This window comes from Myxocyprinus asiaticus, chromosome 33 (assembly GCF_019703515.2).
Source record: "Myxocyprinus asiaticus isolate MX2 ecotype Aquarium Trade chromosome 33, UBuf_Myxa_2, whole genome shotgun sequence".
Lineage (NCBI taxonomy): Eukaryota > Metazoa > Chordata > Actinopteri > Cypriniformes > Catostomidae > Myxocyprinus > Myxocyprinus asiaticus.
The window spans coordinates 6,723,482-6,743,504 of NC_059376.1; the positions used below are offsets into that span (position 1 = coordinate 6,723,482).

Genomic DNA, 20,023 nt, shown 5'->3' on the forward strand with positions numbered 1-20,023 from the left:
ATTGGCTCTCCGTGTTGCAGTTTGGTGTCATGAAGTGCGAATGAGAGCTGGGGAGAGAGGCTGGTTCCCTGCCAACTGTGCCACTCAGAATCACCAACCAAACTGCCATGGAGCGAAACAAACAGCTTATGGAGCAACTCCGCAACGAGACTGATGTCTGACTGAACTCTAAAACTACACCACTGAACAAACATCTGACACAGAAGTTCACTCAGCTGACACTCCAAAGACTTTTTACTCACCCTCATGTTGTTCCAAACATATTTGATTTTTATTCTGTGGAACACACACACAAAAAAAAAAAACTTTGTCAGAATGTGTGCGTCACCATTCACTTTCATTGTAACATGAAATGTGACGGGTTGTAATTCTGACTAACATCTTTTAAATGAAAAATGACAGTTGTCTTTTTAGCAGTGAACTCTCCCATTTGAAATGGATGTAAATGTGCTAATAATGAGAACGCAAACTCCAATTTAAGCAGACCTCAAAAACTGTTAAAACATCAAACACCACACATACTAGAGGAACTGTTTCTGATTTTATTTGAGCTTGCCTTGTTAAAATTCATGTTTTGGATACATAAAAAGTTATTTAAAAATGTCAAACTGACCAGATATCAAATTACTTTTAAAAACCATTTGGTGTAAAAACTTAAGACCGATTTAGAAAAACATCTGCTGTTTCCCCCAAAACTTTTAGCTGTCACATAAAAATAATGGAAATAAAACAGGTCTGCATAGAGTCTGCAGGCAATCGGTGGTAATCTGGTCGAAATGCATTTTTGCAAGCTTAGACGATCGACAAGTCATTTCTTATTGCTCAGATCTTGGATGTTTCTTCTTGACAAAACTGCAAACAAGAGAGAGAAATGTTAGCATTTCAAACTACTTTTAAAACTTGCTCAATGTGCTAATAGCACAGACACAAACGTGTATGCCAGGACAGACAGTCTGTGAAATCAAATCCACTGTATTATCATCTAGCCTTCCCATCAATGAAAAGTGCAAACTGAAGCTGAAACACCACGATGGCCAGACACCACAGAATCCATCCCCTCCCTTTCTACTGCCACACATAATTATAGCTTTATCAAAACACAATGCCATTAAAAAGGGTGAATCTCATGAAAACATGTCTGGCTCATCCAGAAAATAAAGCCTATTTTCAGAACATTCAAATTTCTTTGCATTGCAACAATGACAACTTAACACATCTTCCCACATTCTCATTACTGTAATGTATCCAGACAGCTTATTTAAGTTACTAATATTATTCTCAATGGTGATTCTCATTACTTTAAGAAAAACGATGTAGTATAATGATTTTTATTTTAATCAGCATAAATTAAAGTTAGTACAACTAATACTACCATGATGCATAATGGCAGTTCTGTTAATACACATCATTTGACATGGAGAAAGCCAATGAGCACCCACCCGGCCGGATGGTCTAGATGGTCAAGCCGGTGACGGTTACTCTGCTCCGCCCTGTTCGGCTTCGGGAGCGGCTGATTTGTCAGCTGATGCATCTGCTGCCTTGCTGTCCTTGCCGTCTTGAAGCTTGGTCGTCTGGGGCCGTCTGCGGCGGTAGTTGAAGTTGCGGCGGTAGCGGCGCTGACGGGGCTCCTGGTTCTGCCCACCCTCGCCCTGGTTCTCCTTATCTTCCTCCCCTTCCCGCACCGGCCGGGGACGGGGGGGACCCCTGTGGGACACATACAGGGTGATGTTAGGAACTTGCTGTACACCAAGCACTAATGCACTTCAAATATAAATAAATCTTATGAGAATACGCAAAGTACCAAAATTTAGAATTATGGATAATTTTGGTTTGGGCGTGATGCTTCATAAACATTGAGAAAGGTTAAAAAGGTTTTTTTCCTCTTATAAACCACCATTAAATCAAACAGCTATTGTAATGTTAACTGTTTTCTACTGTTTCACTAAATGAACATGCCATTTAATCATTTTCATATGTAGATAAAATGCTTTATTACTGCATTTACTAAAACATGTAAATATATAATACTTAATATAAATGCCACAAAGAGATTGTGAACATTTAAGTGATGACACAAAAAAAAGAAAAACAATCCTTGAGTTCGTTTTGAATTACTTCACAAACTGAAAGTTTAAACTGATTTATGAAAATGAAACATACCAGCTCTGATGGCATTTTTGCCGCTTGAATTGAGTTTAAATAAGACACTATTATTAAAACGTCTTAATGCTCTCATACACGCAAGTGGCAAGACGAGGGTTCACAAAACTAGTCAGTCTTAATCTTAAGGAAGTCTAACAGCGAAAAGCTCATTAAATTCATATTAACGACGCTTACATCGACAGCAAAAATTAGAATACTTGATATGGGTCGATGATGAGTCGCTTATATTTGTCCAGACTACTTAAGTTTTTTTTTATTATATAAATTACAAATCCAATTCACACAAAAACAACAACTTGAATATAATTCTGATAAACATGATTTCAAGAACTGAGTTCCAACTCATTTTTAAAGTAAAAAACTGTTGTGGTGTAACCATCCGGAGACAACAAAAATTCTCAAAAAAAAACCACACACATTCTTGGGGGAAAAAATAAAAGTTGGAATAAGTGATAATTTTATATTATTTCTTAAAACCAGTGAACCAGTTTTATTTTAAAATGTATTAACCTCCTATTGTTTTTAGAAACGGCACCCTCATTTTGTCCTTCAGGTAATTTTTGATGTATTAAAACCATTCAAAATGCAGAAATTCTTGATTAGTGTACAACGCCACTAAAGACCCCCCTTAATGAAAATCTGTTTTATTCTGGTCCCAAAGTGTATAACAGGAATTTTTTTTTTATTTTTTATGTTTAACTCTGTTACATGTTACCACTTGCAAAATAAACTTTGCAAACATTGCAATAAATGTACATTGAGACATCCTTGGCCAAATCACTTTTGGCATTTTATAACAACTATAAAACAACTTCTGATTTATTCTGGTTGTAGAAAATCAGTGTATTTTAGAGTTTAAACATTTTAATACATGCCTATTTTAAAAATAAATCTCTATTGCCTTTACCAGCATTCAAAATGGGCCCACTTTGCACGTCCATTGCAGCAAATCCTTTCCTTCCCACTAATGTAAACTACTATGTAAAAAACTATACAGTATTTTTAACATTCACCTGTACTGGGTCAAAAATGACCCTAAGACAATGGGAGGGTTAATATCGGAAAAGATTTTGTCCTACAAATCAAAGTCATATGGTGTAACAAATGTAGGTAGCATTTGTCGTCATGTAACAAAAATAAATGAATCTTTACACCTTCAATACTGCCTGAAGTTAAAAAAAAATGTATCAATATAATGACATTTTTATGAAAGGCACATTTTGTTCATGTCATTTGGTGTAAAAATACTTCACTGAAAAATTCATGATATTTGTAACACTTTTTTTTTTTAAATGAATGATTAAGTTGCATACACTTTCGTGTATTAAAGGTGCAAGGAAAGCATTTTATTACCTTTTACTTGGTTACACCACATAACATTTTTAAAGTAATTTAAGGTGCTGTAAGACATTAGTAATTTTGGAACTTCCACCAGACTTGCGGTTGATTAGCCATGCCCCCTCTTTCCAAAACCCTGCATCCGAAAGACATGCGTACACACACACACTAGACCATTGTATTAGGACAGACGGAGGGTGATGGGTCCCCCTGGGCATTTAGCCATACGACCCCCGAGTGTTTCCCTTGAGCAGGATGTATAAGTACCATATGCCAAGCAAATATGGGCTCACCTGTGAACACTCACAATGACCAACAGGCAGAAAGTCTTCTGATTGGCTAAACAAACTGACTGCAGCCATCTTTCACTCCGCTGTTTACAGAGCCTAGGGCTGTTATTGAGACAGGTGTGATATTTTATGGCACCTATTTCAGTGATACCTAACAGGTAATAAAGGCACATGCAGCACCTTTAAATAATTTATTTATTTTTTTTTTTTTAGAAAATTGTTTCTCAAATCGGTGAAACCAACTTGGACACAAAGATTAAATTTTTACAAACTTGACACATTTAAAGACTTCTCATTTTTATCGATTTAGAAAACCTCGTGTCAATGACCCATCACCCAGTCCTAATTTCAACCCTGTTCATGTTGCTGTCTCACATTTGTGAACACAACATGCAAACCTGGGTCTGAACCTTGGTCGGAAGCCTCTGTAGTAGTTCTGCCTCATTGGTTTGTTGCCCTGGTCTGAAGCACCCTGGATCTCATCACCTTCCCCAACCTAGAAGTCAAAAACAGTGAACTTTAAACTCAAATAGTCATGTTGAAGAAACATTTAAAAGAGACTTGTTTTGGGGTTATTTAGTGTGAAAGTAAGTTATCCACCTCAATCATTTCTCCTCTCTGTGGTGCATTGGTATAGGGCGGACGTCTGCCATAGCGCCTTCTCACAAAGTACTGTGGGTAGCGTCGTCTGCCGGGGTAGGTGGGTCTACGCTGCTGCTGCATCTCACCCTCAGGGGGGTTCTCTCCCTCTTCCCTCTTCTCATGCCCCTCTCCCTCCCCGTCACTCTGGTAGTTATCCTGGTAGTCGCGAGGGGGGCCCCTCCTGCGTGGGTACCGCCTGTACCGGTTCCTGTCAGCTGCGTATTTGCTTCCCTGCACAGGGACGCCACCCGGGCCTGTAACGTTGGCTGCCTCAGCACCCTGAAAGAACAAAGAGGCGCCGTTTACCAAATGTCTCATTCAGTAGACACACATTTGGTCTAGATAATGGAAGCAAAGTAGAGGAACTGTCTATAAATATGCTGCTCTCAAGTCTGGGCAGAAATTAGATATTTAAATCAATATCACCATCATACTCAGACATTAGAGATGGGAATATAAAGATTTTGATTCGGATTCCACTTAATGACTCCATTAATAATCCTTTAAGTACATGAGAAAGCACCAAGTGGTCCTAATAAATACAAAAAAAAAAAAAAAACTTTTTACGACTAAGAAGTTTTGAGGAAATATTTAGTATTTCAAACCATATATGCTTTGGTAACATTTTAATGTAACTTTATTTTAAAAATAGCATTAGACAAAAAAAAACAACTCTAGCGATCTCAAACTACACATCGGCATATATATAACGCATGCTAATTTTGCACGTTGTAGTGTTGAATTGTGGTGAGGCCACAATTGGCCTGTTATTTCAGTGAGATCCACGTGACAGGAAATCAGAGAGTGAGTTGCGTTGAGTCTGTATGTTTGTCACCCCTCCACCATTCTTAATCGGCAAGTGTCAGTTTTCAGCTGAATTTATTGTCGAATTTCGCTGTTGGAGTAGATTAAAGGTGCAGTATGTAAGATTCAGAAACCCTTGTTATTAATGACACCTGTGGGCGTTAAGTGAACTGGAGCCAGCTACCTGTTGCTCATGCTGGTGCTCGCGCGCACAGTCCATAGGGACATCAACCAAAACAAATGACGTAACGTACACAGCGACAACGTTATTCACCGGCATCAAGCTGACAGATGTGGTAGCATAATTAAAATGACACAGTTATGAATGTTTTACTTTAAACTTTGAGACTGCATATTATATTTGACTCTCCAGTGCTGGAACAGGGCTAAAACAATGTGTGGATATAGGTCTGACTATGTGAGACTGTAGTTTGAAGTAATCACTTTTCTTTGCATGATACATAGGCTATCGTATAAATGCAGTCAATGTCGGCGTTAGCTAGCTAGCCAGCTTTATCAATAGCTGTTAGCTAAATTTGGTGGATGACAGTAGCTGTTTATAAAATAGACTGTACATTATAAATATATTGACAATTCAGTATTGATGCGATTCCATCACAACTGTCATTTTGATATATCGATGCGCTATTGTTTTATAATTATAGATTGTATATATTTTCTGTATAACCAAGTTACGTTACACTAATGAATGGAGCTTTCTGCATTATATTCAACATTGTCTAGCATTCATTTAATGTATTATTGTAGTTTACCTTGCTGAATTACAGATTAACATTGTCAGTTACTGTGAATCAGCATACCTGACGTTTAGTATAAAGAGAAGATCGTTGAAATTATTTGAAAGTTACGATGCAAGGTAGCTTGCAATTCGTCAGCGTTAGCAGGCAAGATCAAGTTAGCTAAAATTACACAGATCAATCCTTATGGCACTATATTTCACATGCTTTGCAGTTATGCAAGCTCACCTGTCACATGGGTCAGTTCTGATCCCAAAAACCGAACAAAGGTGCCTCCAGGAATCAAATACCCTGCTTATGTTCACTCTAGTTTTCGCTTGACCACGTTCCCGCTTAGCCAGACAGGATTCAGTAGATAAATGGGGGGGTTTTTTGGGGCTTACTCAGAGTTTATGTAGGAGTCAGTGTTGTGCTGGGAGCTGGACGTTTGCTGGATTCCATCTCTAAGATGTGTTGCAGTTTGCTGTTGAATAGCGGAACAGACGCACAGAGGCAAGGCTCTCGGGAGTGCGCACAAACGTCACATCCTTTGGATTTTCCCGGCAAAAGCGACCCACTCCCTTCGCATGAAAATTAGTCTACAGGCTTTAATAGGCAACCTAGGAAGTCCAGGAAGGGCTCATTTAAGTTGCGTTACAGGCCGTTCACACATTGGCAAAAAAAGGCGAATATTCCATGAAAAATTTTACATATTGCACCTTTAAGTATTTTAAATGGGTTGCATAAACACAATGTTTTAGACTGTTTTCCAAGTGGTTCTTTGTAGACTAGTTAACTCAAATCTTTGTTTAAACGTCAGTGAAATTCATCATTCCACACATCCCAAGTTGGCAATACGTTAGCCAAGCGCTGAAAGCTACGTACTTGTGTTGAGTATGTTTCTAGGTTAAGTCACATGGACCTTAAGTACATAGTTCTCTATTTTGAGTTGGACATGAGCGAGACTGACAGATTCATTGAAAAACCCAACTCAATATCTGCCATTTGTGAATTAACCTACAACAGTTGCGCTACATGTTTGTTGCGTGCAACCAGAGAGAACCACACAACCTAAGATGTTTTTCCCAACACTAACGGTTACTACAGTGTTCACAAATATACACCAAGCCATCCAATGCCTTGAATCAGAAGGACGATTTTATTAGTGAAGCTCTAAATGACACAAACTATTAAGATTCAAGCTCACCTTCTCCCCCTCTACGACATCAAACTCCACAGTCTCTCCATCCCCAACGCTACGAAGATATTTCCTTGGATTGTTCTTCTTTATGGCAGTCTAGATGCATAAAAAGACCAATCAGAAAATGATGTCTTCCTCTAAATAACCTGGGTATGTGCATGTTTGTTATGGTGACAATTAGAAGAAAAAAAAAAAAAATTACCTGGTGTACAAAGACATCTTCCTTTGTGTCATTCCTGAAAAAGTTCAGAGAGAGGTAAATGACAATAATGGAGTATATCTGCTATGTTTCAAAAATGGCAACTTGTAGGTGTACAGTGGCATATGGCCTATAAGGGTGCGTTCACACTTGTAGTTCGGTTCTCTTGGTCCGGACCAAAAAAGAAAATTTAGTCCTGGTTCGTTTAGCTTTCACACTGGCATTTTTAACACAGAACCTAACGATACAAAACCAAAGGCATCAGGGAAGAGTCACAACCTGATTGGACAGCTTTTATGACGTATATTTTTTGACAGAACTTGCCAAACATCCAAAACAATGCTGGGTGAAATGTGCCCGTTATATTTATATATGTATACATGGTGGTATTTTTACCAGCTGAGAACAAAGAGCTAATAAAATGTGTAAAGGAGTCAAAACAGCACCAGGAATTCCTCCGCTGCACACACAAAAGATATGCTGCAAGGATGGCTGACGGCGGTTCCGACGCCTATACCGAACTGTAATGGGCAACATAGCTCCTATGATGAGAAGAACCAGGTATGCTTGAGGTCAGTATTAGGCAACTTACCTACTGTTTTTTGGTCCATTTAGACATCTTTGGTCCATGTTGCGTTCATATATCAATCGAACCGCACCAGAGTTCGTTTGGAAGCGGACCGAGACCCACTTTTCAGGCGGTCTCAGTCCGCTTGTTTGGTGCGCACCAAGGTTCGGGTGACAGCGTTCACACTTGTTCAAATGAACCGCACTAACAGAGCAATCGCACCAGAGTTAATTTTAATCGATCCAAACCTGCCAAGTGTGAACACACCCTAACAGACTATAGGGTCTATAAATATGTGAATAAATAACAGCATGTTATTGCAAGTAAAATCTGGCTTTGTAAGCATATAAAGGCTGTAATAGGATTGTGGATGTTCCCTGACCCACATATTATATTAGCAAGAGTCTTTAGAGGCTGAATGTTATATTTACCTGTTGATGAAACCGTAGCCGTTCCTAACATTGAACCATTTCACTGTCCCCAGGACTTTTGTTGCTACAAAGAGAAAAGACAACAAAGTTGATTTGTGTGTGTGCGCGTGCAACTCTGCTTAAAACTGACATTTCTGTGACAGATGCATCAAACTGGCAAAGCCATTTAAACCATCCATGGCGAGTTAATTTCAAGCTATCTATTTATAACCTCCAACTGTGGTGCTTTAAATAGCCTGTGATGTCGAGGCAGCTGCTCTCATCAGAAGAGCCACCATGAAAGGTCCTGATGGCTAACACGAGTCCACAGAGTTCACATTATTAACCTCCTATGTGATATGTTGACTGAAATATTGACCACAGAATGAAACAAGGTAAAGAGGAAGGAGTTTAAGTGAATGAGACATTACAGTTTGTCTAGATTAGACTCTAAAGATGGCCAAAAATGTTGCACGGGAAGGGGTTCTCTTTGACTGAATCTCACGAAATCAGTCAAGAACATGTTCATATTTCACCCCAAATTCAAAAACCAGAAATAAGAAATTAAATATAAATAAAAAGAAATAGTAATATTATATAATAATATGCATATTTACTAGTACTAATGTGTACTATTATTTGGGGAGACAAAAAAAAAGGCATGAAAATAATATCGCTAATTGTTCCTTATGATTTTTGGTAAAAAAAAAATAAAAAGTGACCTAAACATTCACACTGAATATGGCAAGCACTTTTGACATGTATTCCTTAAAGCTTACTAGTATCTATTTTTGTTACAAGAAACTAGTCTTTTTTAATTTTACTATTACAAACTGAAGATTTCTGCCACTGAATTCTATTGGGATACATATTTATTAGACACTAGTATCTATTCCAATTGTTAATAGTATCACTATTTTTGTTCTGACTAGTCACTACATTAGACAAGTAAAAAGGCAGTTGTTAATACAGAGATAGAAAATGTTACTGGTAACAATTGGAGTAAGTACCAGTATCCAATAAATAAGTACAAGTGATTATTGGATAAATACCAGTGACTACTGTAATAAGTACTTGGAAATTGACACTATTCCGTTTTTTTGAATACTTGCTATTTAAAAAAAAAAAAAATTAAAAAAAAAAGTACTAGTGTAATAGTAATAATAAAATAAAAAGCTTTATGGAGAAAAAAAAAAAAAAAAAAAGTCAAAAGCGCCAGCCATTCGCTGAAGACGTATTTCGCGTGCGCCAGTACTGAAGTATCTGAACGCGTAGTAAAGTGATGTTGTTGAGATGCTAACCGTAGTTAGCACATTAGCCTCAGCCATGTGGCTGGATCGAAGCCAAACAACCAAGACTCTCCAATAATAAATACAGGACACAAGAAACGTACTAAGAGTTTATTTATTCACCGGTTAACCGGTGATCGGGGTTTCTGGTTAAATGCCCGTAGCGCATTTCTATCAGCAACAGCTGAGACAAAAGACGCGTCAATCATCCAAACACTATGGCGGACATTTTATATGGGGGATTGTGAGTCAGATGATTAGTGTGAATGTGCAAGTACCTATCGTTAGAATTTTTCTGTAAGAATCGTGGTTCTGATGATAGCGCCGTAAAGAGGACGCACTTAAGGCGTTAATGGAGACAAGGACACGTATACACGCCGCGTGAAACGTTCCACATGAACAAAGAGAAAGAGCTTAGGCTGGCTTATCCAAGCAAGCATGCTAAACAAACCCGTACATCAAGTTAAAACTCACCGATTTGGTTTCGAATCGACATAGCTCACACATACAAAAAAAAAAACCAAAAAAAAAAAAAAAAACAAACACCACCACGAATATTGGCCTCGTATTACCCGAGGCATTTCGTGACTCTCTGAAGATGGCCAGGGTCGTGTCACGATCAAGGCCAAGCTCATGGTCACAACATCGACGGACTGATCGGTCAATAAATGCATTTGGGCCTTTTTCATGCAACATCAGAACGTGTAGAAATCGTTCATGGATAAAATGGGACCATTTATGTTAAAAGGTTTTTCTAACGAATTACACACGAACCCTCTGCTTTGATTAAATATCAAAGGTCCATTGAAATGTATTAATAATAATCTACTCGGAAGTTTCTGATGTTTAGTGAACCTTCGCACTGTGTGATCAGAATCACGGTGTGCCGCGCGTTCTCCTGGAGCAGGCCGCGCGCTCGAGCACGCGTCATGGCGGGTTCTCAGTCTGCACGCGGATGTGATGGAACGCGGCACGCGAACGAGTTTTTAAACCGACCGAGTCCGTTCAACGTTTTAAGTTTTAACAACATTAATACATAAAAGAAACAAAATATTTAAAAACTGGGCTGGTCGCCACACGGTAATAAAATGCATTTCATCGGCTGAATAAACGACACCACACGGTGGTGGACAGGCCACGCGCTGTCCCTGACTAAAAGATTCGTTATTATGCAATTTGTTTTAAACTCCTCAAACAATGGCGCGTTAAAGAACCCGGTAGACTAGATATTCATTTAAATATACGACTATCGCAGTCATACAGGCGGAGGTTTGACTGACGGGCTTACCGATGACCTTCTTATCCCCCGCGGTAGCTGCGGCTGCCGGGCTGGACGGGCTCTCCGCGTCGGCGGCAGGCTGCGGCTGCTGCTGTGTCTCGGCCTCGCTGCTCATGTTGTTTTCTTGTTTGTGAAGCCGGCGGTGGCTCTCTAGTGTGTTTTCCCGGTGCTAGATGGTAACCTGGGCCGGCGGTGGTGGGGGCTGCTGCCTTCGGGCTCTCCGCTTTCTTTTCTCCGCTCCCGTTGCCGATCGAACTGGTCGGACTGTGATAGATGCCGAACAATATTCTGTCACATCTCTCCACCCACTCCTTAATACCATTTGTCGATTGTCTTGCGACTAGTGAACGTCACTCGTTTCACTGGAGTGCATTGGTTAAATAGGCTATCAATCATTTGGAAATAACGTTAAATCTTCTCATGATTGGTTCTTTGAAGTATTGGCACCACCCAGAATACAAGACCCCATTAACCTCCCGACATGCAAGTGGATAGTGTATTATAATCCAGACAGGAGGTAAATATTCCTCGATTCAAGAAGAAAAAAAAAAAAAAAAAAAAAAAAATATATATATATATATATATATATATATATATATATATATATTTCTACCGTTTTTTAATTTAAATACTTTAATGTTCAGAAGGAAAAACTCCCTGACACGTAAACAGTGAACATTTACAAATGCATATTTGCACAGTGGCACATATTTCAAATAGTTCCAATTATGAATAATACATGGTTTTGGAATATTGAGAGAAATTACTTTGTAGTCTTAAATTCTCATTGTTAGCTCTAAAATCTATTTTTCCATGGGTGATTATGTAAATACAAAACTATTTCTATCTCAAACATATAGAAGCAAACATAAGTCTTTCCAACTCCTATTTATCTGTCTAATTTATATAATTTTACTTAATTTTTAATTTTATCTATCTATAAACCAAACACCAACAAGAAGCATTAAGTATGGATATCTTTAATCACTACCATCCTTAAACACACAGATCAGTAACCTGAATATATCCATGGTTTCTCTCACAGCGTTATAAAAGGAAGCACTCAGTGACCGTAACTGAGACAGACCATGGTTAGTTACGAGACAGGCCCAAACTACCCCCTTCCCCATTGTCATGCAAATATGTTTCTGACACTGCTGAGAAGACCTGGTTGAAGTGTGATTTTATTGTGAATGGTCCGGCCCTGTTGTCCCACATAAAGACAAGCTTTAACATTGACCCAACAAGCCTCCCACCGAGCCCAAAACTCTTCCTGCACTTCAGCTGAAAGAGCCCTTTTGTGTCCGTGGGACACAGTCCAAGAGATGGGGGAAGGAGTTTCTGGGTTTAGGATGTGGGTTAGGGCAAGTAGCTATAAGAAGACAAAGGAAGTACACTCAGGGAATTTGCATTGAGTAGGGTACCACTTAAGGTGTTGGTTTAGTATCATAAACACAAAAAAATTTGATGATTTAATTAATTTATAAGTGATATCAATTCTGTCTTGAGCTTTAAGGAGGTGGAATAAAGAATGTTTCAAAGCTTTAAAAAACATGGGTCAGAATTTATTTAAGAAAACAGAGTCAACAGTCTTAGTAAAGCCATTTCAAAAGGGAGATCAAAAACAAAAGCCATGTCCTTTGAAATGTCAAAAAAGAATTCTGTCTTGAATTCAAGATGAGGTTTTTAAGTTTGTCTTTTGTTGTTGAGAGACATTTGCAAAAATCACCAGAGGAAAGTGGAGTCATTGATGAAATCAGCTTCGAAACAAACTGTGATCATGTTGCCATTTACAATATGCAATGTAAAACTAATTCATGATGTTGGTCAGATGCCTTTTCTGTTGTGTAAAATTCAAGGAGTAAATCACATTTCTCCACATTGGGCGACAACGATGGGCAGCTTGGGCTTGTTGTTGGGTCCTGTTGGTACGTTCTGTGCAAGAAATTTAAAGAGATATAAGAATAAATGTAAAAATAGATAAATAAATTCTCATTATTGTCCTCAAATACGTTTGTGTATGACAGACCTTCAATGTGGCATATCAATTAATTGATAAATCATAAATAAAATCACTAATAAACTGAGTCATATAATTCATGGCTCAGAAAACTTATAAGACTCACCTCAACTTTTCTCATGGCAAGCAAACCATCCACCACTTTTCCTGCAAGTACAATAAAAACAAACAGGGAATTAATGAAGAACAATGTGTATTATTATCATAGTACATTATACTAGATTTGTCCAACTTACCAAATACCACATGCTTCCCATCCAACCAGTCACACTTTGTACAGGTAATGAAAAACTGACAGCCATTAGTTCCTGGCCCACTGTTGGCCTTCAAAAAAAAAGCAACAACATTAACTTCATGACTGAAAGCAACTTAGATTAAACAATATTATTAATATGAAAAAAATACTGTCATTACTGTAATGTGAAAATGAGCAATGATATTATAATTGAAAAATATTTATACATCATGGTAGTGTTAGTTGTATTGGTAATGAGGCACATTACAGCAATGAGAATGAGATTTTTTTGCATTGCGGTAATCACTAACAAACACATACTCGTTTCGTATTTGAGTATTTCATCAACTTTGGGCATTTTCAGCACTGTGGATTTCTAGAAAGTAAAGTCGAGATAAAACATATTTCACTCTCTTACAATTTTCTTTTTTTAAATTTTCCTACAAACTATGTTCAAAAGAGTTTGTACATGATTCTCAGGAGATTTATGTAATTGTGAAGAGGTGGAGGGCGTGGCTGTGACGTGAGGGTGCACGGTCGGCGCTGAGACACCTAATCAGCCGGGAGGGGGATTGAGACGAGCCAGGGGCGCCAGCTCGAGAGAGAGAGAGAGACACGCAGCTGCTGTGTGTGTGCATCTGTGTTTTATGTCATTAAAGTTGACTGTTCTGCCGGTTCCCGCTGCCTCTTTGCCCATCCTGAACCCGTTACAGTAAGTTTTGTCTTTTTTACTGGAAGTCATGAAAATTCCCACCACAATATAATTTCCAGCTCATCTAAAATACTGTACTGTGTTTAAAAGAAATCTGTGCTGGAAATGAGGCTGATGGAAATTGCCTTTTTTTTTTTTTTTGGTAATAAAATGACTGATTCCTTTGTCATGCTCAGGCTAATTTCATAGCTAACATTTTATGTGTCCTAAATACACACAATTAAATCATGTTTTCACACTTTTAGCATAATTTGGCAAAATTACAGCTTGATTGGAAAAGATACTTTTGTTGGTTTGGTTAACAAGTACAGAAAACTTTCTTAGGGGCAAAATCGTTTGGTGTGGTGGAAATGACGCCACAACTGCAGAACAGTCATAATTTTTGAAAAATTGATCAAAATCATGGTTACACAATAAATATTGAAATACTTTAGCACTAAAAGTTTGGGTCCGGGACAATGCTAAAAAGTAAAATCTAAACATAAACGACACTTAAAAAGTACCAAAAATAAATGATGAATGCCTGGTTAAAAATGTCCAAGTTGGTTTTAATATTGGTTTAACATTTAATCAAAATCAACCCCTGGGACATGAAATTGCCTGAAGATTAAGAAACACCCATTTATATGTGTAGAAAAAGTTCAGCTGGATCCACGACAACGAAGGAGCGCATTCATGCAATTAGTAAATTGTCACAATGAAAAACTAAAATAAATACAAAATCTTAATGGTTCCAAAACAGGCTTTATGCTCATTATTTTGATTTTGGAGTGAAATATGTCTCGGACATGTTGAGATAACCGTGCTCTATGAAATGGAAAACTCAAGCACCATTATTCTAAGATTTTACTCTCTTTTACAGCCTGTGTATGGCAGCTTTACCATTGACAAGAGTCCTGGGCCGGAGTGTTTCATTCTGAAGTTCTCATCTGCAAATGGTCCTCTGTAGATGCTGCAGATGCCAGTGCCATCACCCTGAAAGGGCAGGAAAAGAAGTTTAGCATCTCACGCACCGAGTCTCAACTACTGTAGGTCTCTCAGACGGCAATTGCTCATAAAAGTGTGTTTGAACTAGATGCTCTTAAAACTGCAGTAGGACTCAATAGCCTCTAGAGGCAGACACAATAGTGACAATCTGCTGGACGTCCTGTAGTTTTGTCACTCCAAACTATACGTTTTCTGCACATTCATTAAAACACATTTGCTGAGGTCATTTAACTTGACACTTTAATGGCATTCATTTCAACCTACCATTTTAAGCAGTTTATTCCTGAATAAAAATAAATTTTTGTGGTAAACTATATTATGCCACATATGCCATCGATTGAGCTTAACTTGTATTGAACCCGAAATATTCCCTTAGTGCAAGGAGGCCAGAGAGATTTGAATGATCTGGACATTTTGTAAGCACGCTCTCTACTAAAACTAAGTGAATCTTCCAAAAACTTCTTGTAAAATGTTCTCCACAACCACCCTTGTCATGACCTATGTAGAGGTATCCTAAACGGAGCATCAAAATTACACACTATTAGCTCTGATTAAGGAGGAAACACTGGTTTACTTTGTGAAGTAATGCGATTATATATTACTGAAACACAGCAATGATTCTTATAGCCTGTTTATCTTGCCCTCAGCTCATCCACTGAAAAGTCACATCAGAAATGTTTAGTAAAGGTAAAGGTACTTAGGGTACGGTTACATGACAACGATGTACTAAAAATGGAAACGTTTTGCGTACAGACAATAACGTTGTCAAAACGATCCCCGTTCACACGGATCTGCGAATACAACTAAAAACACTGTATTATGCATGCCAGGCCAGTAGTTGGCGATGTCACTTTGTAAAGAAACATTAGGCGCCTGCGCATATAAGCATTCTTCCACAGAGCGGTGAATACAAACAATGAAGATGGCGAAAGCATCAAGCAATTTTGTCTGGACGGATGATGAGGTTGCTTTATTACTACAATGTACTTTGCTGGAGAAGCGTCAATAAACTCAAAATCTTGAGCAGCACAAACACAGTCCTGTAGTCCGCCATTGTAGTTTTGAATGTCTCTCGCGTTGTTTTGAAGTACTCACGGGCATGCCTATAGACTGAACACGTAATACGTGTGCGCATGACGTCATCGTTTTCACAAATTCACGTTTTTGTATGTTTACATAGAGACGATAACGGCATCGTTTTCAAAAACTTGCACTCTGAAACCCGTTTTAAAAAGTTTGTGTTTTCAGGCCCCAAAACGCCGTTGTCGTGTAAATGAACAGCCAAAACGAATAAAAAGTTTTCAGTTTTTAGTTGAAAACGTTGTCGTGTAAACAGCCCCTTAGTTTGCATTGCTTAGTCATATGTATGGAAACGCTCAAATGTAACAGTTTTTACTGTAGATTAATTTTTTTTCCTTCCAGTTGTTTGATGGGGCCTGAAAACAAGGTTACCACCCCCTGAAACAAGCATAAACATTTCTGCATTTATTTAATGATATGTTACATCCAATGGCAAAAGCATCTTGATGTCTTAACTTTCATTTCTAAAAGGATACATCTGACAGAAGAAAATACTGTAGGTATTTACATAACAAAAAAATATACTAAATCTTGCTGAAATTTTTATGTATCTTTCAGTACCATTAAAGTAGTCAGTGCAACAAGTTCTTGCGTGAACGATAATCTCTCATAAGAATTTCACTGAAAAATTACTTCGTATGCCTTCATAAGGCTTGGAATATGACGCACAAGCCACATAGACTTCATTTACGATACTTTTGGGTTCATTTTTAATTGACAAAATGTACATTTTTTGGTGAACTAGTCCTTTAACTGTATTTTACTTCTAGCACACTTACAGCCTTTTAATGTTTATTTGTTTGTTTGTTTTTTCTATAATCGCTCAGCTCTATTATCAAGACATAAATACCAAAGTCAAAGTCGTTGCAAATATAAGTTCACATCAAAACGATGACAACATATTTCGTTTAGACTCTATTATGTATTTGAACAGATGGAAGTCATGCATGGCAGTCAGTAAGCAAACCATCGGCATGCTTTGTTTGCTATACTTAAGAAAATAACTTCTGAAGCATGTCAAAGCCATACACCTGGAAGATAATCTCATCTCATTATCTGGATCACAATGCAAAACTTACATTGACAAAATCACCACCCTGGATCATGAAGTCCTTTATCACTCTGACAAAAGAACAGAACAAACATTCAAACACTTCATGTGCAATGGACATTATGAATTACTAGCAGCTTGCAAAATTAAAAGTACAAATGGTAATTCAAGCATTTGGGTCATTTTTATTTGAGTTTAAAGGTGATGCATTTTTTTCAATATCGAAATACTTTAATATGTATTTTAACTTAAAATGGAGAATCAGCTGTAATCCATCCATCCATAGGTTGAAAACTGTAAACACTGTGGCTCTGTAGCACTATCAGTCCGACACAGTGTCATTGACTACAAGCGATGGAAGACGGGGCAAAATCATTGTTGTTGAATTCGGTTTGGTGACACCAGTGGCACGAAAATGACACACTTCAGCTGTAAACAGATTGATTTTGGGATGCTTGATATCATGCTTATTCTGGCCCAACAAATCTTTTTCACCGTTAATTTAATTGTAAACAATGCCATATTAATACTGATTGCAATAAAGCAGAAATTTACAAAGCTGATCCAAATGTTCAGACATATTCATGACCTGGCCAGTGATCCTAAAAATCACAGTGATGCTTGACTACAAATTCTAACCGTAATTTTTACAGACAATACCATAAGGCCTATGCCATATATTTAACTGTTTTCAATTGCAAATCAGAGTGTTTGCACTGAACCTGACATTCATATTAGTTTGATAAATGAAGTCAAAAGCAATAAATCATTTGATCACATTCTAAGAGACCAAAACACACATTTTAGTGCCATTTTATTTCAGAGAGAGGGAAAAGGGTATTTTTGCCTATTTTATCATTCGGTAACTAAATACATCAAGTTATCCACAGCACAAATAGTGCAGGAAACTCAATACTATTGGTGCACAATATATTGGCTGATAACTGGGAAAATTAAAATATTCTTATCGAGAGTGACAGGAAGTAAACAAGTATAGTGAAAAGGACTTAAATATTGGTCTGTTTCTCACCCAGAGCGATCATATCACTTTAGAAGACATTAATTTAACCACTGGAGTCGAATGTATTAATTTTACCACGGCTGTCTGTGCTCTTTGGAGCTTTAAGGTACTGATCACCATCCACTTGCATTGTATGGACCTACAGAGCTGAGATATTCTTCTAAAAATCTTTGTTTGCGTTCAGCAGAAGAAAGAATGTCATACACATCTGGGATGGCATGAGGGTGAGTAAATGGTGAGAGAATTTTCATTTTCGGGTGAATTATCCCTTTAATGTTTCGATTTACTGTTAGTGTGTCATGCCATCTTGTCGTAATAGTAGTTTACCTAACACTGATTTGTCAGGTGTTTTAACTAAGAAATGCTGTTATTTCTCAATTATTATTATTAGTTATACCTGTATGTTCTGCACAGAGCCACAGCTCTGTCTCGCAGTAGAGATGCAGCCCCTGTGAAAGCCCAAACACAACTGTGCTGCTCACGCTCCGCTCACATTGTATGTGTGAATCAGGCGTTAAATTTTGGTAACATTACAACGCTAGTTACTAGTGAAAATGCTTATTTTTGATATCAATAACTGATCCTTTGCTAAGCCCCGCCTTAAAGTGTTTCTGACCAATCCTATCTTAGCAACTGTTGCCGTCCACCAAAGATATACAGTAGTCCAACCCAAAACACACACATCTAGTTGAGCCAATGTTGCTCAAAAAGCGCCACAGAGCCAGTGTTTACACTGTTCAGGGAAATCTTCAATCTTCTTATGGTTATCTTTGCATATTTAGATGGATTAGGAGAAAAGTATTCACAAAGACAAATTACACACTTCACCTTTAAATATACAACATGGACTAAAGTGTCTCACCGATGAAATGTGCTGCCTTTATAGCCGACAGGAACACCGTCCTTCCTGCATTGGAAAAGGATGTACATGCAAATGAACAGGACCGGCAGTGTTTCAGGATCAGGAAGAAAGTGCTTAGTAAAAATCATTTGGACTACTGTCTGTAACAAAATATTGTGCTTTCTTCTAGGAAAATGTGTGATTATGGGTAACATGTAAATAAAGCAACACAGCCTTTAATTAAACCACTGAAATTCCGAGACTGACTTACTTGAATTCTCCCGTACAAAACTGCCTGTAAGGAAAACAAAAAACAAATTCACATCTCTGTGTAATAAGAACAGATCAAAATCTAGATCTTTCAGTGCAATTACCTGGTTCTTCAAATTGTAGGATGTGGTAAAAAAGGGCATTTTGCATTAAAACACTCCCTTTCACTTGCTAGCATTTATGCATGAAAGGAACTGGAATCTTACCGAAAGTTTTCCGCAGTCTTCGGAACAATGTCAGCAAAAAGCTCAATCTTCATTCGGCCCACATCCTGAAGAAAAGTTAACCAAGAATCCATTAAACAAAACCTGATTGCAACCAAAGATATGAACTGTATTTATTGCGACCATGAGTCATGCAGCACAAAACTAAGAAAACAAATTCTTTGTTTGCACAGATAACAGGCGCTGCTAATCCAGTTCTATCAGCAGTCATTGAGTCTGTACTCTGCACTTCAATAACTGTCTGGTTTGGTTCAGATATGAAATTGGATATCAGAAGACTACAAAGGACAGTTCGGATTGCTGAGAGGATTATTGGCTGCCCCCTGCCCTCCCTTCAAGAACTGTACACATCCAGAGTGAGGAAAAGAGCTGGAAAAATAACTCTGGACCCCACTCACCCTGCCCACTACCTTTCTGAACTGTTGCCTTCTGGCCGGCCCAACAGAGCACGGAGCACCAGAACCGTCAGGCACAGGAACAGTTTTTCCCCTCAGGCTATCCATCTCATGAACTGTTAAATTGCCCCATTGAGCAATAACTATGTGCAATACACAGCTTAATCTATTTATACTGCCATTACATTCCCTTGCACTATCTGTGTATAACAGATTTGTATTTGTACATACGTGTGTGTGTGTGTGTGTGTGTATATATATATATAT

The 20,023-nt window shown here is 38.0% G+C and overlaps 2 protein-coding genes and 1 pseudogene across 3 annotated transcripts in view; 1 reads left to right on the plus strand and 2 right to left on the minus strand.

Annotated features, from left to right (window-relative positions):
- LOC127424574 (rho guanine nucleotide exchange factor 16-like) overlaps window positions 1-653 on the plus strand; it is a 31,615-nt pseudogene extending 30,962 nt beyond the window's left edge.
- On the minus strand, window positions 523-11,197 carry ybx1 (Y box binding protein 1). 2 transcript variants are annotated; one of them, XM_051670186.1, is made up of 8 exons: window positions 10,930-11,197; window positions 8,374-8,437; window positions 7,378-7,411; window positions 7,182-7,271; window positions 4,392-4,712; window positions 4,190-4,287; window positions 1,440-1,704; window positions 523-852 (listed from the first exon to the last, which is right to left on the minus strand). In XM_051670186.1, the coding sequence occupies exons 1-7, from the start codon at window positions 11,033-11,035 to the stop codon at window positions 1,476-1,478; spliced, it is 942 nt and encodes a 313-aa protein (XP_051526146.1). In that variant the 5' UTR covers window positions 11,036-11,197; the 3' UTR covers window positions 523-852; window positions 1,440-1,475. The 2 variants fall into 2 exon arrangements, with proteins under 2 accessions (XP_051526146.1, XP_051526147.1); XM_051670187.1 differs by having other exon boundaries at window positions 4,202-4,287; window positions 10,930-11,196.
- Window positions 11,198-12,463: 1,266 nt separating this feature from the next.
- LOC127424755 (peptidyl-prolyl cis-trans isomerase H-like) overlaps window positions 12,464-20,023 on the minus strand; it is a 42,074-nt gene continuing 34,514 nt past the window's right edge. Inside the window, exons 2-9 of the mRNA XM_051670190.1 lie at window positions 19,344-19,408; window positions 19,139-19,162; window positions 18,889-18,933; window positions 17,034-17,076; window positions 14,770-14,862; window positions 13,177-13,264; window positions 13,047-13,087; window positions 12,464-12,855 (exon numbers count right to left, since the gene is read on the minus strand). Of these exons, the coding sequence (XP_051526150.1) occupies window positions 12,787-12,855; window positions 13,047-13,087; window positions 13,177-13,264; window positions 14,770-14,862; window positions 17,034-17,076; window positions 18,889-18,933; window positions 19,139-19,162; window positions 19,344-19,408 (468 nt within the window). The 3' untranslated portion in view covers window positions 12,464-12,786. The remainder of the gene's footprint in view (window positions 12,856-13,046; window positions 13,088-13,176; window positions 13,265-14,769; window positions 14,863-17,033; window positions 17,077-18,888; window positions 18,934-19,138; window positions 19,163-19,343; window positions 19,409-20,023) is intronic.

Coding starts and splice junctions, on each gene's coding strand:
- ybx1 (XM_051670186.1), bottom strand. CDS start 11,035: ATGAGCAGCGAGGCCGAGACACAGCAGCAGCCGCAGCCTGCCGCCGAC. Junction 8,438..10,929: donor GGGGGATAAGAAGGTCATCG/GTAAGCCCGTCA, acceptor TTCTCTTTGTAG/CAACAAAAGTCCTGGGGACA. Junction 7,272..7,377: donor AAGATGTCTTTGTACACCAG/GTAATTTTTTTT, acceptor TTATGCATCTAG/ACTGCCATAAAGAAGAACAA.